This window comes from Desmodus rotundus, chromosome 3, assembly GCF_022682495.2.
Source record: "Desmodus rotundus isolate HL8 chromosome 3, HLdesRot8A.1, whole genome shotgun sequence".
Lineage (NCBI taxonomy): Eukaryota > Metazoa > Chordata > Mammalia > Chiroptera > Phyllostomidae > Desmodus > Desmodus rotundus.
Window position 1 is genome coordinate 103,339,702 of NC_071389.1, and position 27,015 is coordinate 103,366,716.

The window sequence follows — 27,015 nt, forward strand, 5'->3', positions numbered from 1 at the left end:
AAGATTTTATTTATTTATTTTTAGACAGGGAGGGAGGGAGAAGGAAAAGGAGAGAAACATCAATGTGTGGTTGTCTCCTGCACCCCCTTCACTGGGGAACCCAGCCCACAACCCAGACATGTGCCCTGACTGGGAATCGAACCTACAACCCTTTGCTTCACAGGCCCGCACTCAATCCACTGAGCTACACCAGCCAGGGCTGTTTCTCCCTTTAGTTCTGTGAGTAATTGCTTTATATATGATTGGGTGCATATATATTAAGAAGTGTTATGTCTTCTTGATATAGTGTTCCCTTTATCATTATAAAATGTCTGTCTTTGTCTCTTATTACCTTTGTTATTTTGAAATCTTTTTTGTCAGATATAAGTATGGCTATACATGCTTTTCTGTGGGTGTTATTTGCTTGGAGAATTATTTTCCACCCTTTCACTTTGAATCTACCTTTGTCTTTGCAGCTTAGATGTGACTCTTGAAGGCAGAACATGGTTGGGTTTTGTTTTTTGATGCAGTCTGCTACTCTGTGCCTCTTTATTGGTGAATTCAGTCCATTTACATTTAGGGTAATTATTGATGTATGAGGATTTCCTATAGTTACTTTGTCCTTTGTTTTCTGGTAGCTCTCTGGCTCCATTGTTTTGTTTTGTTTTTTTTCTTAGTGCTTCTGTCTGTTTATTTTGTTTGGTGGTATTCCATGCTTTCCTTTTTTTTAAGTTATGTGTCTCAGTTTTGGGGTTTTTTGTGTGTGGCTGCCATTAAGTTTATGTAAAAATTTTGCTTTACATACAGTAGTTTTTCGTTTGAGTGCATCTGATCTCCATCTTCCTTTGCCATTTCAAACCTTTGCCCCCTCCCCTTTTATGTTTTCGTCATCACATTTTTCCTGTTCATGCTGTTTTTTTGGTGATCTTATTTGTAGTGTTGTGACCTTTTTTTGCTCTTTGTTTCAGGTAGAATAACCCCCTTGAGTATTTCCTGCAGTGGAGGTTTTCTGGTGAAAAATTTCCTCAGCTTCTGTATATCTGGAAAGGTCTTTATATCTCCTTCATATTTAAAGGATAATTTTGGATATATTTATTCTTGGCCGGTAAATTCTCTTTCAGTACTTTGAATATTCGGTTCCACTCTCTTCTGGCTTGTAGAGTTTCTGCTGAAAAGTCCGATGATAACCTGGTGGGCTTTCCTTTGCATGATACTGGGTTTTTTTCCCTGGCTCCTTTCCGAATTTTTTTCCTTGTCATTATTGACTTTTGACAGTTTTAATACAATGTGTCTTGGGGAGGACCTCTTTGGATTAAGGCAACTAGGTGCTTTGTTTGCGTCTTGTATTCAAGGATCTAGTTCTTTCTATAGGTTTTGGAGGAACTCATTCACTCTTTGAAAAGGTTCCTCATTCCCTTCTCTTTTTCTTCTTCTGGAACACCTGTCATTTTTGTATTGCTTTTCCTGAGGGGGTCAGCTATTTCTTGTAGAGCTCTTTCATTTTTTTTAATGTTAGGTTTCTTTCTTCTTCCCTCTGCTTCATTTCTAGATTCCTATCTTATATATCACTAATTCTTTCCTCCATTTTGTAGGCTCTGTTTAATGTGCCCAATAGTTCATTCCTGATCATTTTTACTGAATGCTTCATCTTCAGGATTTCTGTTTGGTTCTTTTTTAAAGTTTCATCTCTTTGGTAAATTATTCATTTTGTTCATTTGTTTTTTCAGTGCATCAAATAGGCTGTACTTTATCACATCTCATTGAGTATTTTCAGAATTGCCATCTTGAATTCTCTTTCATTTATATCACATATTTTCAAGCATTTCAATTTGCTTTCTGGAGATTTTTTTTTCATTTTCTTAGCTGCCTTGCTATCTTGTTTATTCATGGCATTTCATGGGCTCCTTCTTTGACTAGGCATCTATTGTATTTATTGCACTTCACTAACAGATTTGTATGAACAGGTCTGTCTACTATTTTCCAGTGGGTGGCAGTGAATCACAAGGTTTTAAGCTCTGTGAAGTCCCAAAACTTACCTCTGCAGCTTCTGTCAGGGTAGCCGTGTATAACAGCAATGTTTGAGGGTGGGATTTGTTTTGCCCTCTCAGTGAAGGGATCTCAGACTTCTGCAAGGTCTCCCACCACATGCCACAACTGAAGATCAGTCACAGAGGGAAATAGTGATTCTAATGTAAAAGTTTTCAGGTTTGGAGATAATGTACCCCGAAACCAAGGGCCACAGAAGGCATGTTTTGGGAGTCTAAAAAGTGTCAGGGCTCTGTGGCTCTATTTCTTTGTTTGGAACACTGACCACTGGACATCTGACAGTTGCTGCAGAACCTCTGTGCTGTGTCCTTGCCCAGACCTCTGGCTGGCTCAGCTGCACTTAGCATCATTCACTCCTGCAGCAGTGCCCAACAACACTTTCCGCTCCTCCTCGCTGAAGGAAACTCCAGCTACAGACAGCTTTCTCCTATCTCTGGGCCAAGCTCAGCATGAACTCTGGGCTACAGGGCTGCGACTACAGTCTGTCTGAGCTCTTCTCCCTTCTCATCTTTCCTGGTTGTTCCAGGAAATTCAGTGCGAGGATCTCTGAGGCATGCATTTATGTTGAGCTGGTAATCATTTGTTGAGTTATGGCTGATCAACATTTTGAAGTTTCAGGAGGAGAGACAAAGGACAGTCTCTTATGTCACCATTCCTTCATTGTCACTCATATCTTCAGGGGTTTTTTTTTGATATATTTATTGATTATGCTATTACAGTTGTCCCATTTCTGCCCCTTCACTCAACTCCATCCTGCCCTCCCCCTCCCTCCCACATTCCCCCCCTACAGTTCATGTCCATGGGTCATATTTATAAGTTTTTTGGCTTCTACATTTCGTACACGATTCTTACCCTCCCCCTGTCTATTTTCCACCTATCATTTATGTTATTTATTCTCTCTACCTTTCCCTCCTCTCTCCCCATCCCAGTCCCCTGTTGATAACCCTCCATGTGATCTCCATTTCTGTGGTTCCGTTCCTGTTATAGTTGTTTGCCTAGTTTGCTCTTGTTTTTGTTTTAGGTGTGGTCGTTAATACCTGTGAGTTTGCTGTCATTTTTACTGTTCCTATTTTTTATCTTCTTTTTCTTAGGTAAGTCCGTTTAACATTTCATATAATAATGGCTTGGTGATGATGAACTCCTTGAACTTGACCTTATCTGAAAAGCACTTTATCTTCCCTTTCATTCTAAATGATAGCTTTGCTGGATACAGTAAACTTGGATGTAGGCCCTTGCCTTTCATGACTTGGAATACTTCTTGCCAGCCCTTTTTTGCCTGTAAGGTCTCTTTGGGGAAATCAGCTGACAGTCTTATGGGAAGACCTTTGTAGGTAACTGTGTCCTTTTCTCTTGCTGCTTCTAAGATTCTCTCCTTCTCTTTAATCTTGGGGAATGTAATTATGATGTGCCTTGGTGTGTTCCTCCTTGGGTCCAGCTTCTTTGGGACTCTCTGAGCTTCCTGGACTTCCTGGAAGTCTATTTCCTTTGCCAGAATGGGGAAGTTCTCCTTCATTATTTGTTCAAATAAGTTTTCAATTTCTTGCTCTTCCTCTTCTCCTTCTGGCACCCCTATAATTCGGATGTGGGAACGTTTCAGGATGTCCTGGAGGTTCTTAAGCCTCTCCTCACTTTTCCGAATTCTTGTTTCTTCATTCTTTTCTGGTCGGATGTTTCTTTCTTCCTTCTGGTCCACACCGTTGATTTGAGTCCCAGTTTCCTTCACATCACTATTGGTTCCCTGTACATTTTCCTTTGTTTCTCTTGGCATAGCCTTCATTTTTTCATCTACTTTTCAAACAAATTCAGCCAATTCTGTGAGCATCTTAATAACCAGTGTTTTGAACTGTGCATCTGATATTTTGGCTATCTCTTCCTCGCTTAGTTGTATTTTTTCTGGAGCTTTGAAGTGTTCTGTCATTTGGGCCTTTTTTTTTTTTTTTTTTTTTTTTTGGTCTTGGTGCCTCTGTTAGTTAAAGGGGTGGAGCCTTAGGTGTTCCCCGGGGTGGGGTAACGCTGGTCGCTGCGCTGGGGGAGGGGCCAAGAGGGAGCAATGGCGCCCTCTCCACTCTCCACCATATTTCAGTCATTGCCTCCGCTACCCACAATCAAATTGGGCCCCTGTGGTGCTGGTTCCTGAGTGGGTGGGCTTGTGCACACTCAAGGCCGCTGTGGGTCTCTCCAACGACCTCTCCTGTGAGGCTGGGAGTCTCTCCTGCTGCCTCCCCAACCCCCACGGGCGTTTTCAATCAGAGGTTTGAGGCTATTTTCCCGTGCTGGAGCGCTCAGTTCAGTGGTGTGCTTCGCTCCCCACCGTTTGTCCCGGTTTATCTGTGCGCAAATGCGGGGCCGCAGGGTCTGCTAGCGCTCAGCCTGCCTGCCCCATTCGTCCCACACTCCACCAGTCTCAGTCCCGCCACGGTCACGCGAGTCCTCTCCGCCCCGGTGCCCACCTCCACCCCTCCTACCGGTCTGGATGTATGTTTATTTTTTATCTACTTGGTGTCGGACTTCCTTGCCGTTCGATTTTCTGACAGTTCTGGTTGTGCGAGGAGGCGCAGTGTGTCTACCTACGCTGCCATCTTGGTTCTCCCCTGTATCTTAAGGTTTTGATATGCGTTTTCCTAAGGACTAATGATGTTAAACATTGTTTCATGTGTTTCCCGGCCATTTGTATGTCTTCTGTGGATATATGTCTAGTCAAGTCCTTTGTCCATTTTAAAGTGGGTTTACCTTGTTGTTTTTGAGTTGTAGTTGTCATCTATGTATTTTGGATATTAATCCCTTTTCAGATGTGGTTTGCAAATATTTTCTCCAACTCTGTGGGTTCTCTTTTCACTCTGTTGGTAATGTCCTTTGTTACGCAAAAGTTTTAACTTTGTTAAAGTTCTTTTACATATTTTGTGTTTCTTTGTACTTTTGGTATTGTCAAAGCCAAAGTCCGGAAGATTTATACCTATGTATTCTTCTAAGAATTTTATGGTTTTAGCTCTTAATTTAGTTTTTGATCCACTTTGAGTTAATTTTTGTATATAGTATAAGGTAGGGCTCCAACCTGAAACCAAACCAAACAAGTGGGTTTGGTGACCATCCCACAACAGAAAGACCAAATCCCCAGGAAGTGGTCTTCAAAGAAAAGGAAGTTATTGTAAGGCAGCCAAACAAGTAGACAGGAGACAAAGCTCAAATCTGTCTTCCTGAACAAAACCTTGAGACATATTTTAAAAGGTAAGGGTAAGCAGAGGTTATATAGAGTCATAAATTCTGATTTGGGAGGGTCTGATTGGATAATTTTGGAATTAAGCCATTTAAGGTAAAGTCTGGGGAAGAAAATGCACAAAGGAATTTTAATGTGCCAGGGTCTTGTTGATTGGAGCCCCACATTCCTAGTGGTGTCTGGTTTTCTCTCCTGCTGGGTAATAGTTTTATTAGGAACCTCTCACTTTAAGAAATGGGTATGCTTATTTTTACTTTACTTTTTAAAACTTTTTGTTGATTTTTAGAGAGAAAGAGGAAGGAGGTGAGAGAAATATCAACTTGTTGTTCTACTCATTTATGCATTCATAGGTCTGAGGACTAGGTCTTTACATGTTAGTTTGGTGGTAGCATGAACATTGGCTCTGCTGAGCTCTCAAGGTCACCTTGGATCATTTGACTGCTAACTGGGCAGACTCAGGTTAGCTGGACTCTTTTCAGGAGCTGTTGGCTGATTTGGCTGGCTCTTGTGCAGGGACTGAGAACAGCCTCCTGTGGTTTTCTGTAGGATACTGTAAAAACTTGGTTAGTGTCCAGTTTCTTTTTTTTTATTTTACTTATTTTTTAAAGATTTTATTTTTTTGATATATTTATTGATTATGCTATTACAGTTGTCCCATTTCCCCCCGTTCACTCAACTCCATCCTGCCCACCTCCTCCCTCCACATTCCCCCCCTATAGTTCGTGTCCATGGGTCATACTTATAAGTTCTTTGGCTTCTACATTTCCCACACTATTTTTACCCTCCCCCTGTCTATTTTCCACCTATCATTTATGCTATTTATTCTCTGTACCTTTCCCTCCTCTCTCCCCCTCCCAATCCCCTATTGATAACCCTCCATGTGATCTCCATTTCTGTGGTTCTGTTTCTGTTCTAGTTGTTTGCTTACTTTTCTTTTGTTTTGGTTTTAGGTGTGGTTGTTAATAACTGTGAGTTTGCTGTCATTTTTACTGTTCCTATTTTTGATTTTCTTTTTCTTAGGTAAGTCCCTTTAACATTTCATATAATAATGGCTTGGTGATGATTAACTTCTTTAACTTGACCTTATCTGAGAAGTACTTTATCTTCCCTTCCATTCTAAATGATAGCTTTGCTGGATACAGTAATCTTGGATGTAGGTCCTTGCGTTTAATCTTGGGTAATGCAATTATGATGTGCCTTGGTGTGTTCCTCCTTGGGTCCAGCTTCTTTGGGACTCTCTGAGCTTCCTGGACTTCCTGGAAGTCTATTTCCTTTGCCAGACTGGGGAAGTTCTCCTTCATTATTTGTTCAAATAAGTTTTCAATTTTTTGTTCTTCCTCTTCTCCTTCTGGCACCCCTATAATTCGGATGTTGGAACGTTTCAAGATGTCCTGGAGGTTCCTTAGCCCCTCCTCTTTTTTCCGAATTCTTGTTTCTTCATTCTTTTCTGGTTGGATGTTTCTTTCTTCCTTCTGGTCCACACCGTTGATTTGAGTCCCAGTTTCCTTCCCATCACTATTGGTTCCCTGTACATTTTCCTTTGTTTCTCTTAGCATAGGCTTCATTTTTTCATCTGGTTTTCGAACAGATTCAACCAATTCTGTGAGCATCTTGATAACCAGTGTTTTGAACTGTGCATCCAATAGGTTGGCTATCTCTTCCTCGCTTAGTTGTATTTTTTCTGGAGCTTTGAAGTGTTCTGTCATTTGGGCCTTTTTTTTTTTTTTTTTGTCTTGGCGAGTCTGTTATTTTAGGGGGCGGAGCCTTAGGTGTTCACTGGGGCGTGGCTGGGTAACACTGGTCGCTGCGCTGTGACACTATACGGGGGAGGGGCCGAGAGGAAGCAGTGGCGCCCGCTCCCCTCTCCACAGGACTCCCATCTTTCACTCCGCTACCCACAATCAAATTGGGCCCCTCTGGTGCTGGTTCCGGAGTGGGTGGGCTTGTGCACACTCTAGGCCCCTGTTGGTCTCTCCAACGACCTCTCCCATGAGGCTGGGAGTCTCTCCTGCTGCCTCCCCAACCCCCACAGGCGTTTTCAATCAGAGGTTTGAGGCTTTATTTCCCCACCCTAGAACCCTGGGTTACGAGGTCTGCTTTGCTCCCCGCCGTTTGTCCTGGTTTATCTATGCGTGAATGTGGGGCCGCGAGGTGCTACCCGCCACTCTGCCTGCCCCGTTCTCCGCCACTCTGAGTCCGGCCCTCTCGGTTTATCTGTGCGGGAATGTGGGGCTGCAGGGTCTGCTAGTGGTAGGACTACCTGCCCCTTTCATCCCACACTCTGCCAGTCTCGGTCCCGCCATGGCCACGCGAGTCCTCTCCGCCTCAGTGCCCGTCTCCGCCCCTCCTACCAGTCTGGATGTATGTTTATTTTTTATCTACTTGGTGTCGGACTTCTTTGACATTTGATTTTCTGTCAGTTCTTGTTGTGTGAGGAGGCGCAGTGTGTCTACCTACATTGCCATTTTGGTTCTCTCCTCTATTTATTTATTTTTAAAGAGGGAGAGAAACATCAATGTGTGGTTGCCTCTCACACGGGGACCTGGCCTTCAACCCAGGCATGTGCCCTGACTGGGAATCAAACCAGCAAACCCTAGGTTCGCCAGCCAGCACTCAGTCCACTGACCCACACCAGCCAGGGCTTAGTGTCCAGTTTCTTAATGTGCAGTTTCATCTTCAGTCTTCTTCATATGGAAGTCCAGTTGTCCTGGCACAGTATATTTTTTTGTTAATTGGACTTGGCCCACATATCAAAAATCAATTGGCTATATATATATCGGTTTATTTCTGGACTCTGTATGTCTGTCCTTATGCCAGTACCATAGTATATTGATTAGTGCAGCTTTGTAGTAAGTTTTAAATCAAGAAATGTGAGTCCTCTGATTTTGTTCTGTTTCAAGTTTGTTTTGGCTCTTGAAGGTTTCTCGGAATTCCATAGGAATTTGAGGATTGGCTTTTCTGTTTTGGGGAACAAGGCTGTTGGAATTTTGATAGGGATTGTGATAAATCTGTAGATCACTTTGGAAATGTTGACTTAAAAATATTAAGTCTACCTACCTAGGAATACAAATAGTCTCCCCTTCCCTTCCCTCCCCTCCCTTCCCCTTCGATTCCATCCCATCCCCTCTCCTCTCCTGAGGATATGTTTATTGAGAGAAAGGGAGGGAGAAACATCAGTTGGTTGCCCCCGAATCCGTACACACCTCTACTGGAGATCAAACGCACAACCCAGGTATGTGACCGTACTGCAGTTGAACTCACAACCTTTCTGATGTACAGGATGCTGCTCCAACCAACGGAGCAACCCAGCCAGGGCTAAATGGTTTTCCATTTATTTGGGTCTTTAATTTCTTTCAGCAGTGTTTTCTAATGTTAATGTACAAGGCTTTTAATTACTTGCTTAAAGCTATTTATGTTTTTTATTTATTTATTTTTAGATGCTAGTGTAAACTGAATTGGTTTCTTAGTTTCCCTTTTGGATCGTGTGTTACAGATATATAGAAACTATGGGGGTCAGGAATGAGTTCCTGGGAATGTGCCAATCTGGCATGCAGATTATTTTAATTTGAAAACAATTAAAACTCAACAAACTCAGGAAGTTTTTTTACTTCCCCCTTTCCCTCTTAAAGAGATTCAGACAGAAAAACCTGTTTGGGGAAGGGGACCTTAGCATAGTCACTTGAGCATATATGAATTAAGTATGGTAAACAGGAAGAATCCATGCAAAAATCTGTTCACTAGGGTCCCTCTGTCCCATTGTTTGAGTTGCCTAGCAAGAATTTGTTTGCTACCTGTAAATTGCCTAATTCTTCATTGAAATCCCAGACCCTTTCCCCCAACTTTCTATTTTGCCCAAAATAACATGCGTACCTTATTTTGCCTCACTGTCTTTGGAATTTTTGTGCTTATTCAAATTCTTCTGTGCATGTATTAAAATTTTATTTGATCCTGTTAATCTTTGTCTGTTAATGTGATTATTAGCCCAGATAGAAGAATTTAGAAGGTGAGAAGAAAATTAATATTTTTATGCCCCCACAAAACACAACTGATTTTTGTGTTCATCTTGAACTGTGTAATTCCGATGAATTCACATGTTAGATGTAGTCATTTTCTTGAGGATTCTTTTAGATTTTTTAAATATATAATCCTGTCATCCGTGAATATAGTTTCACCCTTCTTTTCCAACTTAGATGACTTCTGTAGTATCTTTCTTATCTAATTGCTCTTGTTAGAACTTTCAGTACAATGTTGAATAGTACTGGTGAAAGTGGGTACATACAGGTAATTTTTCTTAATTAATTTATTAATTCAATAGAAATTTATTGAGTACTATACACACAATATTCTCGGCTGTAAGGATACAGCAGTGAACAAAACAGGGAAATATTCTTGTTCCTAAGTAGTTTAATTTCAGTGAAAACAAAAAGATGACCAACAAAACAAGGGAATGAAATGGATAGTGTATGATGGGTAGACAACAATAATGAGAAAAATAAAGTAGGCAAGAATAGACAAAAGAGTTCAGAAACTAAAAAAATAGACTTGAAGGAATGGAGGTATTACAACCTGTACCATTTATATACAGGGTGGGGGAAAATAGGTTTACATTTGTTTGTATGGAAAATAATACAATAAATGAGACATGTATAAACTATCTTTCATGTACTCACAACTGTAAACCTACTTTTGCTCCACCCTGTATATTAGATGCTTTAAATGAGAAAGGAATAAGTTAGTATACAAAATATTTTTGTCTCAAAGTCTGTTTTAGGTAGAGCTAGTAGTTAAAGACCAATATTGATTCAACTTTAATCCCAAATTAAAAATGTGATTTCTTTAACTTTGTAGTCTACTGAAAGTTGAGAATACATGTAAATGTTTTATGTAAAAATGATATTTTATGAAGCTTAATGATGAAAGAGGATTCATTAGAGCAGTCCTATAGGAAAACTCACCTATGTCTTCTTCATTAGTTTAATTTATATAAAAATATCCATACAGGTAATTTTTAAAATAAAAATATGTAAAATGCTTAATGATAAATTATGTAAGTGGTTGTGGTATAGAATAGAAGTCAACCGATTTTCCTCAGTAAATCACCATAGATTAAATATTTTAGACTTTGGGGGTTGAGAAGCAAAATGTGGTTTAAAGTGTTTTCTCTCATTGTAGAAATGTGACCTCATTTTCCTAAAAACCTTTCCTTCTTTCAAAGACAATGAGCATCTCTTGGGAACTCACCTGAATGTGTTCTCTGCACCTGCCTCTGGTAGCTATACATTCTAGCCTCCAGTGTTGGAAAACTCCATGTGAAGAAGCAAGTTAGGAACTATGGCTCTGGGTTTAAATTTCAGCTCACCTCATTAGCTGTTGAATAATCTTTACTAGTTACTTACTCTGTCTAGAAGCTCCCATTTCCTCATCAATAAAATGAGTAATAGTACTTCACAGCATTGTTGTAAAGATTAAATGATGAAAATTTTGAAAACATTTGTTAAGGTATATGTACCCCTATCTTTATTGTAGTAGTATTCATGGTAGCCAAAACATGGTAACAACCTAAGGGTCCTTTGATGGATAAAGAAGATGAAGTGCATATGTACAGTGGAATACTGCTCAGCCATAAAAAAGATGAAGTATTGTCATTTGTGATAATATGACTGGTTCTTGAGAATATCATGCTAAGAGAAATAATTCAGATGGAATAGGACAAGAACCTTATGATTTCACTCATATGGGGTATAAAAGAGAAAGCAACAAATGAACCAATCAAAACAAACTCAGGCACAGACAACAAAATAGTGGTTACCAGAGGGGAAGAGGGCTGGGAGAAGGTAAAAGAGGGTAAAGGGAGTCAAATACAAGGTGATGGAAGGAGACTAGGCTTTGGGTGGTGAGCATACAAGGCAATAATATAGAAATTGTATTATAAGATTGTATACCTTAAACCAATGTTACCCCAATAAATGTAAAATAAATATATTTTTGAAATTAAATGAGCTAATAAATTCCAAGACTCAGGGCATGACATATTTATAGAAACACTATTAAAACTATCCCATCCTTACCAGCACCCATGTGAACCCCATCCAGTGATTCTGTACCTTCAGTGTGTCTTGTGGTTGCACCCATCCCTGGGCCCATATATATGACCCTAAATTGCCTCCAGGTGTTGTGGTCTGTTCTACAAAGTTTTTCTTTCTCAAAATTGCTGCAGCTATTCAAGGTCGTTTATGGTTCCATATAAATTTTTGAAATGTTCTATATCTGTGAAATATGTCATTGGTACTTTAATAGGGATTGCTACAAATCTATCTATCTTGCTTAGGGTAGTATGGCCATTTTGATGATGTTAAGTCTTCCAATCCATGACATGGTACATGCTTCCATTTTTTTGTGTGTTCCTTAATTTATTTCTTCAGTGTTGTGTAGTTTTCTGAGTACAAATCTTTTACCTCCTTGGTTAGGTTTATTCCTAGATACTTTATTTTTCTTGTTACTCTTGCAAGTGGGATTTTTTTCCCTGATTTCTGTTTCTGATATTTCATTGTTGGTGTACAAAAATGCCTTTGATTTCTGAATATTGACTTTTCATCCCACTGTTTTCCCAAATTCACTTATTAAGTAGAGTAGCTTGTCAGTGGAGTCTAGGATTTTCTGTGTACACTATTATGTCATCTGCAAACAATGACAGTTACTTCCTCCTTCCCACTTTGGATGCCTTTTATTTCTTTTTCTTGTCTCATGGCTGTGGCTAGGACTTCCCATACTATGCTGATAGAAGTGATTAAAGCAGATATCCTCGTCTTGTTCCTGATCTTACTGGGAAAGCCCTAAGTTTTTGCCCATTGAGTATGATGTTGGCAGTAGGTCTCTTGTATATGGCCTTTATTATGTTGAGGAATGCTTCCTCTATTCCCACTTTGCTGAGTGTTTTTATCATAAATGGGTGCTGTACCTTATCAAATGCTTTTTCCACATCCATTGCTGTGATCATATGGTTTTTGTGTTTCCTTTCTTTATGTGATGTATTACGTTTATTGATTTGCAAATATTGTACCACCTTGCATCCCTGGGATGAATCCCACTTGATCATGGTGTATGATCTTTTTAATGTATTGTTGGATGCGGTTTGCCAATATTTTGTTGAGGATTTTAGCATCTATGTTAATCAGTGATATTGGCCTGAAGTTTTCTTTCTTTGTTTTGTCTTTATCTGGTTTTGGGATTAGGATGATGTTGGCTTCATAAAAAGAGTTTGGGAGTCTTTTTGGATTTTTTGGAATAGTCTGTGAAGGATTGGGGTTAGCTCTTCCTTAAATGCTTTGTAGAATTCTGTGAAACCGTCCAATCCAGGGCCTTTGTGTATTGGGAGTTTTTTGATTACTGCTTCAATTTTGTCAGCTGTTATTGGTCTGTTGAGGCTTTCTCCTTCTTCATTCAGTTTTGGAAGATTATATTTTTCTAGAAATATGTCCATTTCACCTAGGTTTTCAAATTTCTTAGCATATAATTCTTTGTAGCAATTTCTTACAATCCTTTGTATTTCTGTGGTGTCCATTCTAATCTCTCGTCTTTCATTTCTGATTGTGCTTATTTGGGTCCTCTCTTTTTTTCTTGATGAGTCTGCTTAAAGGCTGGTCGATTTTATCTTTTCAAAGAACCAGCTCCTAGATTTATTGATCTTTAGGATTGTTCTTTTAGTCTCTACATTGTTTAATTCTGCTCTGATTTTGGTCATTTCCTTCCTTCTACTTGCTGTGGGCTGTCTTTGTTGTTGTTCCTCCAGTTCTTGTAGGTGTACGGTTAGGTTGTTTATTTGAATAGTTTCTATCTTTTTTAGGTAGGCCTGTATCACTATGAACTTCCCTCTCAGGACTGCCTTCGCTGTGTCCCATACGTTTTGGATTCTTGTGAGTTCATTTTCATTTGTTTCCAGAAACTTTTTTGATTTCTTCCTTGATCTCACTCTTAATCCATTCATTGTTTAACAGCATGCTATTCAACCTCCATGAATTTGAGTTTTTTTGAGTTTTTTCCTTGAGGTTGGTTTCTAGTTTCAGTCCCTTGTAGTCGGAGAAAATGCTTGATATGATTTCAATTTTGTTGAATTTGTTGAGGCTTGTTTTGTGTCCTGTCATGTAGTCTATCTTTAAAATGTTCCATGTATATTTGTAAAGAATGTGTATTTTGCTTCTTTGGGATGAAAGTTCTATACATGTCAATTAAGTTCATTTGATCTAATGAGTCATTCAGTTCCACAATATCTTTGTTGATACTTTGTTTGGAAGATCTGTCCATTTTTGACAGTGGGGTGTTAAAATCCCCTACTATAATTGTGTTGCTGCCAATATCTTTCTTGAAGTCCTCCAAGATTTTCTTTATGTATTTGGGTTCTCCTGTGTTGGGAGCATATATATTTACAATGTATTTGTCTTCCTGATGGATTCTTCTCTTGAGTATTATGAAGTGACCTTCTGGGTCTCTTTTTATGTCCCTGTTTTTGAAGTCTATTTTGTCTGATAGGAGTATTGCTACCCCGGCTTTTTTTCCTATTTATTTGGAATATTTGTTTGGAGCCCTTCACTTTCAGTCTGTGTAGGTCTTTTGTTTTGAGGTGGGTCTCTTTTAGGCAGCATATGAGTGGGTCATGCTTTCTTTTCCATTCAGTTATTCTATATCTTTTGATTGGAGCATTTAATCCATTTACATTTAAGGTTATTATTGATAGGTAGTTATTCATTGCCATTTTATTTGGTTCGTAGCTGTGTTCCTCTCCCTCTCACTCTTTTTCTTCCTTTTTGTAAAATAGTCTATAGCATATCTTACAGTGCTGTTTTGGAGGAGGTGTATTCTTTGAGCCTTCTTTTGTCTGGGAAACTCCTTCTTTGGCCTTCCATTTTAGTTGAGAGCCTTGCTGGATAGAGTAGTCTTGGTGGGAGGTCTTTGCTTTTCATTACTTGGAATATTTCTTGCCAGTCTCTTCTGACTTGGAGTGTTTCCACTGAGAAGTCTGCTGCTAGTCTTATGGGGACTCCCTTGTATGTTACTTCCTGTTTCTCCCTTGCTGCCTTTAAGATCCTCTCTTTGTCTTGGAATTTTGCCATTTTAATTATTATGTGTCTTGTTGTGGGCCTCTTTGGGTTCCTCTTGATCGGGACTCTCTGTGTTTCCTGGACCTGTGTGACTTTTTCTCTCATGAAATTAGGGAAGTTTTCCATCATTACTTTTTCAAACAGGTTTTCTATCCCTTGCTCTTCTTCTCTTTCTGGTATCCCTAATATACGGATATTATTACATTTCATGTTGCCCTGCAGTTCCCTTAACCCCTCTTCGTTCTTTCTGAGCCTTTTTTCCTTTTCTTGTTTTTTCTGGGAGTGTTTTTCTACCTTGTCTTCCAGCTCACTGATTTGATCCTCTGCTTCATCTAACCTGATTTTGATTCCTTCTACTGTGAATTCAATTCAGAAATTGTATTCTTCATTTTCTCTTGGCCTTTGTTGATAGTTTCTATTTCCTTTTTCATGTTCATATAGTCTGCAGTGAGTTCATCATAGTTTCCCTGTAGTTTCTGGTAATTCTCTGCAAACTCATTGAGTTTCCTTATAACCATTGCTTTGAACTCAATATCTGATAGTTGACTTACCTCTATTTCATTTAGTATTCTTTCTGAGGCTTCCTCCTTTCCTTTCATTTGGGGATTGTTTCTTTGTCTTCCCATTGTTTGTGAAAGTCTTCTTGTTAGCCTCAGCTTCTTAGATGGATCTGTTGTGACTCCCTCAGTATGTGGTGTGAATTTCTGTGCAGGAGACCTGTGAGATTCAATGGTGTAGTCTCCTTGATCTCCTGGACTTACTGCTCTTGGGCTGTCATTTATGTTGGCTCTCTAGGTGTCTTTGGGTTTTGATTGTTGTTGGGTCTTTCTTTGGTGGGTTCTTCCCTCCAGCTCCTTGACTGAGGGTCACACTGCCCACCATGTCTTGTATGCTGTTGTGCAGGTGCAGGCAGGTTCTGTCTGTCTGAGGTTATGAGGTTTGTCTCACTATTGTTCAGTTGTTTGATCTGGGTAATTTGTCTACCATTTAGTTGTAATTCCAGATTGGTCCTGGGTGGAGGTTAGTGTGGCTTCCATTCACTCCTCCACCATCTTCTTTTATTATGTGTTGGTAGTTCTTTTGATTGTGGGTTCTCTCTTCCAGCAGGTATATGGGTGTTCATAGCTCCCACCTACTCTTTTATGTGATGAGTTCGAGGGGGAAGGCAAAATGAAGACGACAGGAGTATATTCTATGAGATTTAAAGTACCAACACACAGAGAAGAGATGGGAGATCCTTTGGATAAATGTAGTGTTAACTGTGATATTTCACCAAACTAGCCATTTTTTGTAAAGGGTGGAAAAGAGATAAGGCTCTTGTTAGACGGGTGAAGGATTATGAACTGAATCTAGAAAACTGAGCACTTGTGGGAGGTGAAATTATGAGATACAGTGAGATGAAAGGACAGAAAGTAGGCGTAGCATGCAAGAGAATAGAGTTAATCACAACTATAATAAAGCTCTGGAAGATAATGAAATGGGCTAAGATCCAGGAGGGGTGCTGTGTAGTATTTACAATTATATGGAACAACAATCATGATAGAAACTATATGATCTGAATGATAAGAATAGAAAGTACATGACCTATAATAGTGTGCTATTGAAATACAAGTGAAGTGAAAGACAGAAAATTAAAATACACAGTGAAAGAGAGAACAAGGAAAACCAGTCAAACAATGCAGTTAAACAAACAAAATGAAGAAAGCTAAACAGAAAGAAGAGAGATTAAAAAATACTAATAAAATAAAAGAAGTAAAAATAACAGTGAAGTAAAATTGTCTCAGTTTCTCGGTTGTTGGGGTTAGCCTTGTGTTCCCTCTTTGGGTCTGTCTCTGGCCCTTTCACAGCTCCATCTCTTTCAGTCTCACTTGGGGCAAAAAAAGAAAAACAATGCCTCCTACTGACTTTAAACCTTCCAGGCTAGTTCTGCTGGTCTTCCTGGATGCTGCAGGCTGAGGGGGGCTGGGCTTCACTTTTTCTCCCTTCCTATGGTTTTCGGAGGATGGGGGCCAGGTCTGGGTCGCAATCTTCGCAGTTGCTTAGCCTCCAGCGCTAAGGTCCTCCATTCTCTGCCGTGTGCCCACTACCCATCTGCACCGGGCCGGCGCCTTCAATCCACTAGTTGTGCCATCCTTGAGGTACACTAATTAGGGGTGGCTCACACACCACCTTTTCCCTCTTTGCTGTCCTAAGTGATAAGCACTCTCAAAGTCTCTTCAGGGTAGTTCAGCTGCCCCCACTGAGTTAAGTCTTTCTGGGGACTGCTAAGTTCCCTAGCCCTACTGCTCTCTTCTGCAGGGGTGCCTCCTTCTTCCTCTTAGAGAGCCGGGGCTGCAGCCGCGGTTGTAGCCTCGACTGCTTCGTGGGGCAGCCACTGTGGGAGACTTACCTAAACAAATGACCAAGAGCCTTTTTTTAATAAAATCCTCCTGTTCAAGCCTGTCGCACTTAACAAGCATCTGGCCTCTCACAATGCTCAACTTTCCAACCAGACCAGAGATTATCTGGGTCATGGTCCCTCACTTCCCAACTGTTGTCCCTTCTCTGGGCATCAGCTGGCTCCCCAATTTCTCTGGTAATGACCTAGCCAGCATTCACAGTCTCAGCGGGTGATCACCACCCCTGTACATCTCCCCCTTCGTCTTTATTCCCCCCCAGGAACTTAAAGCATCCAGGTCCATCCTGGTGCTGCTCTGTCCTCCCTGTTTGGCAGGGGAAGAAGCGGTTGATTTGGCTCTTGCCCAAGGATCCTGCCCAGCCAGGGACTTCAGCAGCCCTGGTCCCCACAATGGTCCCAGGGACCTTACCATGCCAATACAGTCTCCTTACTGTCTGCTTTTCAATGTCCTCTACAATTTTGGCCTCCAACCTTCATATATGCTGGGATTCCTTTGGCTCTTCCTCAGAAGATCGGCTAGTGTTCTACCTGTGCACACACCAACCTCGCCGCCATCTTCCAACTCCCTAGTTAGTATTTTTTATCTTTTTCAAATAAATACCCAGAAGTGGGATTGCTGGATCATATGTTAGTTCCCTTTTTAACTTTTTGAGGAACCTCCATACCCTTTTCCATAGTAGCTGCACCAACTGACATTCCAACCAACGGTGCACAGGGTTTTCTTTTTTTCCAACATCCTCATCAATACTTTTTATATTTTTGTCCCTATTGATAACAGCCATTCTAACGGGTATGAGGTGATATCTCTGTGGTTCTTATTTGCATTTCCCTGATGACTAGTGATGTTGAACACCTTTTCATGTACCTGTTGGCCATTTAATATCTTCTTTGGAAAAATGTCTGTTTAGATCCTCTGCTCATTTTTTAATCAGATTGTTTGGGTTTTTGCTATTGAGTTGTATTAGTTCTTTATATATTTTGTATGTTAGCCCCTTACATGATTTGCTTCCATTCAGTAGGCAGCCTTTTCATTTTGTTGATTATTTCCTTTGTTGTACAGAAGCTTCTTAGTTTGATGTAGTCGCGTTTGTTTGTTTTTGCTTTTGGTGTGCTCCTGTATTTTTTAGCCATGGCAGGATATGAACATACTTTATAATGATATTAATCTCCATTTCAAGTTTGTTTCTGTATTCTCAGCAATTGTATTGTTTTGGAAATTTGATCAAGTCAGTAATGTCCTTTATTTGCCTGTTTTTAATTTATATAACAGGGTAAAATCCTTTACAAAGTTCGATGGAAAGGATATACATCAGATGATGATACCTGGGAGCCTGAGGTTCATCTTGAGGACTGTAAAGAAGTTCTTCTTGAATTTAGGAAGAAAGTTGTGGATAACAAAGCTAAACCAGTCAAGAAAGATATTCAGGTATCATGTTTTATCTCATACTGTTTTATTACAATAAGTTTATAAATTTTACTTAGTATAGAGAATGCAGCAAAGAATTTACAAATAATAGTAAAATATATACTTCTCTTATTGCCAATTCTATATAGCCAGTTAGTTTTTATAAAATGCTTTCGCTGAGTTTTGCAAAACTCTTCTTTCTGTAGCCAACCTGTGGTTGCAGTTCATGAAAAAGTATAATTTAGATGTGTTAATATTTTCCTTTAACTTAAGAGTAAGATAAATATAGGGGAAAAGACATCTATAAGCTGTCCATGATGTGAGCATCTTGTTTCTGTGTACCTCAGGAATATTTTGTGTGCCGTTCACATTACTGCTACAGATAAAGTGCAGACTTTTGTATTTAATCCGCATTATTAATATATTTCTTAGGTGTGCTTTTTCTGCTAATTAAAATAAAACAATGTTTAGATCATTTTATTAAATGATAAATTTTAATCCATTTTAGCTTATCCACAGGTCTGATTATCCAGGTCTTTTGTTTTTCTCTTCTGTTTCCAATTTAATTTTTAGCTACTTTCTTGCTTTTTGTAGCTCTTCCTGATGATAAGGAAGGATAACAAGATTGAAGGAACTCACAGAAGTTAAATTTTCTCATCTGCAATTTGGAAAAAGGTTTGATGGTGGGCTAGAGAGGGTTAATGTTAAAACTACCACACAAATTTGGTTTAAGGGTTTTCTTCTATTGATTTGTCCACTCTTTTATCCTTGATTCTCTTATCCCACAGATAATTGAATTGACTTTATTAGTTTTGGAATAAGTTCCTAATTTACTTTACAATGTAAATTTCATTTATAGCTTCTATTTATAACCTGAACCAATTCTGACTCAACTTTTTGCTTTCGAATTTTTGTTTTTATAGAAATAATTTTTTTTAATGCTAGCAGAAGTTCTTGAACTTAGAACTATATAGTGAAAATTGGTCACAAGAAACAGATTCTTATTGAAGTTACTAAGGACTGAATAGTTATTCCTTCTCTCTCCACAAATTGAGTTTTCAACTACATTTTAAAAAATGCTTAGTATTTTTTTAAATGACTAAAATAATATTAGGACCCAGTTTTAACTGTGTTTAGTGTTAATAATAATAACAGCAACATCAGAGGCAGATTTTATTTACTCAACACTTGTACTACGTATGTACAAGTACAGGGTCAGCACTTTATATGGATTCAGATGAGAAACCGAGGCTTAGATAAGAAACTAGCCCAAGTTCACTGGTTAGGAATGATAGAGCCAGGCAACTGCACTCTTAACCTTTGTAGTTGCCTTTTGGTTTGGGCTGTAGCTTGAAATCCACTTAGAGGAGTGGAATATCAGTGTTTTAAAATTATGCTTTCATGGCAAGGCCTTTAATAAAAATGCCTTTAAGTTACAAGCAAAATGCTCAGTATTTTTTAAATGTTTACAAAGAAAACCCCTTACAAAATGAGTTCAGGTTAAAGGAGAAACTTTTTTCCCCAAATTTCTTGCTACAGTTACACTTCACTTTTCTAGAATGGATGCCTACTCCCTCCTTCTCTACTTCTTTCCCTCAAAACTTACACAAACACAAATGCACATGTTTTAATAAGTTATTTGGTTCATATTACTTCTAAAATTTAGACTTTGTGATGAAGTCTTCCTAAGGTGTATTTCTCAGTGTCTTGTCTTATTAGCAACACATCGCTGAAATTCTCCCATGAAGTGTTGTCTTATACAAATCTGGTTTCTCATCCCTTTATTTCCCTTTGCCAAGCCTCAAGTGAAACCGAGCAGCAACTCTCTTTCTTGATTTAAAATGGTTTATGATGACTAGTGTGTTTGAGGTATAGTTTTAAGCTTAAAAAATCCTTGTCCTAATTTTAGAAAGACACTTCTCTACTGTATCATTTTATAAGCTGTCCCTCCTATTTCCAAAGTAATTTTAAATTCCGGACACTACTAACATTTTGAATCTTTTTAAGACTGGAGTCTTAATTCCTGTCTCAGGTCTGCTTTCTCATGGATTGTCATTCATAAAGTATTCCCGTGTTTACATTGCTAATGACTTTTTGGCCTAATAGTTGAGGTGATGTCAGTGAACAAGCATATGGCAAAAATGCATCTGGTTCCTAACTTGCTAGTTTTGCCATTTATAAGGTTCTGATTCTTTGAGTGTAGATAGGGAAATAGATTGTTAGTAGGAGAAAACTGCTTTGTTCATCTCTTTGTGTTCATACAAGTGGCCTATGTGCTGCCTATGAAAATCGTGATGTTTCCCAGTCCCCAAAGTTTTTGTCTTGTGAGGTTTTACCACAGTAACCTCTGTAAGAATATTTGATTTGTTCCTTTTTCTCCATAGTTCTAGGAGCACTACTTGCTTAGGACTTAGAAAGCATATAAGAAGTTAGAAGTGTTTTCTGAAAATAACTCAGAAGTGGTTGTTAATGCTATTTACCAGAAAATATACATGATGCAGAAATGGTATTCATTTATTAAAATATTTTACCATTTAGCATTTGAATAGCTTATTATCTATTTGCCAATTAAAAAAAAATTTTTAATCCTAGTCCAAGGAAGTTTTTTATTGATTTCAGAGAGAGGGGAAGGGGCAGGGGGAGATAGAGAGATGTGAGAGAGAGAAACATCAATCAGTTGTCGTTGGCATGCACCCCAACAGGGGATCAAACCTGTAACTTTTTGGTGTATAAGATAATGCTCCAACCAACTGAGCCACCCGGCTGGGGCTTCAGGTACGTAACACTCATGTGTGATGTAGTCTGGCCCTTCATTTTTAATGGCCTGAAAGTGTACAAATTAGATAGTTGCTGGCCTGCCTTACACAGGTGAACCTCTACTATCCCAGCAACATTGTACTGTTTTTACCTTTTTGAGGTTTTTTTCCTACCTTTTTAGACATAGCTTTTTTTAGTACACATAGAGTATCTTATATGAGCCAGACATTTAAATGGTTATAGTTACACAAAGACAGGTAAAATCTAGCTTTTATTTTTGAGGTGCCTTGCAGGTCATAGTACCATATAGTGAGGATTTTGCTTTCTGCTTTTCTTTGAAAATAATTTTTATCAACATATTCTAACCAGCAAACAAATATGTTTTTATTATGAAATAATCACCTGCATACTTACTACTCAGCTAAGAGATTAGTTTTGCCTTTAATTTTAAAATTTGAGAATAGGTGTTTTGGTTACTTGTTTGATTTAGGGATAGCTTTCTGAAATACTTCTATTTCGTTTGTTAAAGTGTGGCTATAGAATAATAATTATATATACCCTTTTAATGTAAAATGAATTAGAATTTGCACATCCAAAAATTATTTTAAAGAGTGTACATTTTGTGAAGTAAACATTTGTTCCAATAGTGCCATGGCCCAAAATGGTTTTAAATTTTTTCTTTTAGAATTGTCTTTATTAGAATGTATAATGTTGTATAAGAAAACAATTTCTAGTGAAACCTCCTTTTTTACTCAAAATAGTTCTCAGAAAAGGTGGTAATGGTTCTAAGAGCATGAGAGTGTACTTTCATAGGCTCATGGTTTCCAAAAGAGATGACCCTGGGCATGTCTATGTTGTTCATTTCACAAGTGTGTCATCAGGCACTCTGTCACCACACTCTCGTATACTGTATCACCGAACATCCCCATAGATCAAAGTGTCACGTAAACATATTGGCGTGATTTGCTGGGTCAGCCCCAGTCTGTGCTGCTGACTTGGTGTAATTACTGGTACAGCCCCATTTTATTTTCAGACTTGTCCTCATTTGGATAATAACTAATAGGTTTATTTTACTGGTGAGGCTGTTAAAATGAGTAATAAGGCAGGTTGCAAGTATACTAAAAGTATGCAGGCTTGTGGCATGTGATTTTAAAATCTTTATTGTGATTATTTTATAGTTTTTATTTGTTATTGTTTTTGTTTTTATCCTTACCCAGGGACATTTTTTTCATTGCTTTTAGAGAGAGAGAAGAAGGGGGAGAGAGAGAAACATTGACATGAGAGAGAATCATCAATTGGTTGCCTCTCATATGCATGCAGACCAGGGATCGTAAGCACCTGGACCAGGATTGAACCTGCAGCCTAGGCATGTGCAGTGACTGGGACTCAAACCGCAACACTTTGGTTACAGGACAGTGCTCCATCGAGTTGAGCCACGTCAGCCAGGACTATAGTTATTTTAAAGTGAACACTAATAGATCAGTATTTCTATCATCTAGTAATGTTGTGTGATGGCAGACAATAATGCTGTGAGGTAGATGGCAGCAAATCTTTATGTCCTAATTTCAGTGATCTGGCTAAGGATTCCAGGGCTGGATCAGCCAGGGAGCAAACCTACCAATTCATCTAAAATACAGCTAACTGATTCTTTCAAATAGAGTATTTTGGTGCCTAAAATCTAACTGGTACATTTATAAACTAGTTAAATCAACCTGTTTTATATTTAAAACTTTCAGGTTGTAACTCTCTTGGAATAGACTAATGACTAAAGAAAAGGCCTTTTTTGGAGATACTAAGTAGCCAGCACTCAAGCTTCTCCCAGATGACTGAGGCAGAGTTAGAAGGATCAGGAGCTTACAAGTGACCCTGCCACCCTATTGTGTAATAGCTACAGCAGACACCAAATGGGGCAGGGAACACTGCTGGGTGACAGGGACAAGGCTGAGAGAGTAGATACAGTGCAGAATGTCTGTGGCAACAAGGAGATTGATCTAGTAGTTTCTGTGGAGGCTCCATTTTAAAGTTGGTGAATGGAAATTCCCCAGAGGATTTTCTTTGTTTATATAATTTAGGATTTTCAGAATTTTAGAATTCTTTTAAGTTGTTTACCCAATAAAAGGGATAACTCCAGCCTCATTTCTAATTATTTCATGTTCATTCATCTAGAAGTCCAGCTATAATGTGTGTCCATCACTAGGCACACAGAAAAGGGTGTGAGGTATGTCTTCATAGAACTCAGGACAGGGTGGGGAGGTGTTGAAGCAGGGACACGTGTTCTCGGGTAGCGCTGTGTGCTGTGGAGAGTCAAACAGGAAGGAGCGACTAACTTTCTGAGATGAGCATGAAAGTTACACAGGATTCATCGTTTGTCCTGAGCCCTTAAAAATGAGGAATTTGCCCTGACTGGTGTGGCTCAGTTGGTTGGGCATCGTGCCACAAACTGAAAGGTTGCTGGTTTGATTCCTGGTCAGGGTACGCGCCTGGGTTGCCGGTTGGGATGTTTCTCTCTCTCATCAATGTTTCTTCATCGAATGATCTTTCTCTCTCTGTTCCCCTCTCTCTAAAAATAAATAAAATTTTTTTTTAAATTGATGAATTCAAGGGACCTTAGGAGGTGAGGCAGGGACAAACCAACAGAGTTTGTGCAAAAGCACCTGCCTTGGAAATGGTGGGAGAAGCTAAAGGTTTACATGGGAATGAAGCAGAAGGGAGGTTGGGGAAGTTGGTGTGCAGCTGGGGTCCAGCTTGACCATTCGAGCATTAGAAAGACCAGCAGAAATTTGAGGGAAGTCATATCATGAGATTGATGTTTCAGAAAGATGACTTTAAAAGAATTCTGTTAAGGAAAGTTTGAACATCTAAAAATGGACAGGGCAGTATCATGAGGCTGTAATGTCACCACCACATCTATCAGTACTTTGACATTCTTCTTTCTCCTCTCTGCTTCTCCCCCTCCCTTTTGATTTGCTGGAGTATTATGAAGGAAATTCCAGACGTCATATCACTGCCCCTTGAAATACTTCAGTATGTAAAAGGAATTGTTAAAACACCCACTATATTATTATCATACCAGGGAGTTTATACTTATTTCATAGTATCTTCTAATATCTAATAATATGTTCAGTTTCCCCCTGTTGTTTCAAAACAAAAACATTTTTTGTTGATTGAATTGGGATTTGAAAATGGCCTACATGTTGTATATCATTGATAAACTCTTAAAATCTCTCCTAATATGTAACTATTTGTACCTCTAACCCTTCCCCCTTTTTTCCCCATGCTATTTATTTGATAAAGAAACCACATTTTTCTGTAGAATTTCCTGTATTCTGGATTTGGCTGAGTGTGTTGTCTTTTAACATGTTTCTCTATCCCCTTTATTTCTGTAAGGTGGTAGCTAGATACAGAAGGATGGCTATGTTCAGGTTTAATTGGTTTTTTCAGGGAAAGTCATAATTGGTGTCATAAACCCCCATCACAACCCATCAGAAAACACCTAGTGAGGTTGAGGCAATCGTTGAGATTAGGTGTTTTCCATCTGCTCCATTATTGGGGTGCTCCTAACATTTGATGTGTAGGTTTTAGGAGCCATTGATGATCATTGCCTAGAACCATCAATTCATTAGAGGTTGGAAAATAGTAATTTCCTAGTTCTGTCATCCCTTCTACCTTTATTAGCAGGGATATAATTGATTCTGGAGTGGGGAGAGACTGCCGAAAGGGAGAGTTAAGGAACTGAATTCAGGTAGTGTAGGTTGAAGCACTGATTCCGTATTCCACAGGGTTTCGTGACTGATCTGACTTAGGGGGGAAAATGGAGTAAAAAATGACTAAGATTACATGTTTGGGAACCTAGATAAATGATGGTGTATTTAGGGAATGGGTCCAGTTTTGAACATGTTACTTACTTGTCTTTTCATGCAGATGTCAAGTCTCCAACTAGAAATACAGGCCTGAGTTAAAGAAAAAGATATGGGTTGGGAATTGGCATAGGATGCAGGATAGTGCTTGTTATTACTATTTTCCAAGTAATAATCTGATTGACTGTATTTTGAAAAAATCAGTTTTATAATTCTTGTTTAAACATGTTTGAAGTAATATTAATCATACACCTGGCAAGATTAAATTTAGTCCTCCTCTTCCCCTCCTTTTCCCTTTATCATTGCAGAAAAGGCAAGTAAAATCAGGATCTTTAATTCTTCAAGTTTGGAAGTAAGATCAACACCAGTCATTAGCAGCATGATTTTCAAGGGGATGGACAGCCGTGGAAAACTCTTTAGGACAGAAGGAACATGAGAAAGTAGAAGTCGTTCAGTACTCTTACAGAGATTACTTACAGCAGAGGGGTAGCTGTAGGTGAGGACACAGTAACTTCAGAGACATTGCAGACTTTCTTGAATTCCTCAGCATGTGTCTCTTAACTACAGGCACATCCTCAGGGAAATTCAGATTCCCCACTGTGACACATCAGTAGTGTTATGTCAGCAACACTGTTGTCTGATGGCCATCTGACACATCGCTGCATTCACTAGGACTTCTCCATTGTCCCTGAAGGTCCTTTATTGCTTTCTCTCATGCAGGGCACTTCACCTCATGTCTTTCTAGTTTCCTGTTTTCTGGATATTCATAACCTTTTGTCTTTCATGACATGGACAGTTTTTTATGAGTCTAGGCCAGTTGTTTTATAGAAAGTTATTTGTTCAAATTGGAATTAGATGAAAGCTTATTAATGTTAAATCACAAATAAACTGTATTTTTTAAAAATTGGCATTAGATGATTTGTTTCCTCATGAATAGATTCAGTGTAGTGTGCCTTAATTATATCAAGATATGTCAGTTTTCTAATTTATTGATTATAAATTATATGATAGCGAGGCCCATTTTTCTCCCTTTTTAAAAATACCTTTTTACTTTTAAAATAACAAGTAACCTGATGATAAATAATCTAATAACAAGTAATCTTTGAAACTGTGAAAATCTCTTGTTCCCCAATAACCTCTCACCCCTTGATTTTAAAATACTTGTATGATTCATGCCTCATTAGTTATTACTGTGGTGGTTGTAATACTGATTTTTCTAATTCTTTTATTCTGTATTTTTCAGTCTGTGTCTGTAAAGGGCCACTCCTCCCTCTCCCTTAGTGTCAATATACTGATGGACCCCTTTGTCAATGCATTATGTCCATTACTGTTGTTACTTGCCTTAATGCTAAAATGGTTCCAAATTTATCTAGTGGGAGCCCCTTCAAGCCACCTCCTGCATCCTTTTGATATTCTCTTGCCAATTTTGAGCACATCCTTGCAGAAGTGTTTCAGTATTGCCATGAACTTCTTTGCTCTGGCCCTGGTTCTCTTTAGGGGGGAAGAGGTTTTAGAAACGAAGATGTACTTATTGCTACTAGAGTACCATTATTTCTAAGCGCAAAGTAGAACTAAAGGAAAAAGTACATGTTTGTTCAGTCCATCACTACAGGGGCTTCTTGTCATTCTCATTGGTCATCGTACTAGCTTCCTTTTTATATCGTGAGAACACTGGTTCCCATCAATTCTATTTGTACTGACTTCTACATACTACAGTGATTAGAAATTAGCTTCCGATTTGCTACACCCATCTTCTTGTAAAATTCCAAATTTATGTGCAGGTTTGGTGTACTTACAAGATTCACTAGGGGTGTTTAGTATTAAAGTTACTTGGGTTAATTCTTTTGTTTTTCTTCTCTGTGGTTATATTATCAATTTGATAAATAGGTGCATTTATTTGTTAATTAGTATCTGTTTTCTCCCTGCCTCACAGTCCCTCCATATCTAATTTGAAGTAAGTTTATCCTTTAACAGTATGGGATTGAACTGCACAGGTCCACCTATATGCAGATTTTTTCAGTAAATATACCATCAGCCCAGCCCTCCATATTCTCACATTCCTCATTTGCATGGGGACCCAATATAAACCCACTATGTTTATATTAGAACTATGCCATTTTATATAAGGGAGTTGAGCATGCAAGGAGCTTTGTATTTGTGGCTGGTGGGGGGGTCCTGAAACCAGTCCCCCACAGCTGTAAAGTTTTGGGGGATTCAGAGTTATACTCAGATTTCCAAGTGTGCAGGGCTTGTTTCCCCCTAAC

General features: G+C 38.9%; 1 protein-coding gene across 3 annotated transcripts in view; it reads left to right on the plus strand.

The window, feature by feature from the left end:
• Positions 1 to 27,015, plus strand: part of MPHOSPH8 (M-phase phosphoprotein 8) — an 89,843-nt gene that overhangs the window by 23,289 nt on the left and 39,539 nt on the right. For all 3 annotated transcript variants that reach the window (XM_024580775.3, XM_045188079.2, XM_024580774.4), the window contains exon 2: positions 18,003 to 18,158. In XM_024580775.3, the coding sequence (XP_024436543.2) occupies positions 18,003 to 18,158 (156 nt within the window). The remainder of the gene's footprint in view (positions 1 to 18,002; positions 18,159 to 27,015) is intronic.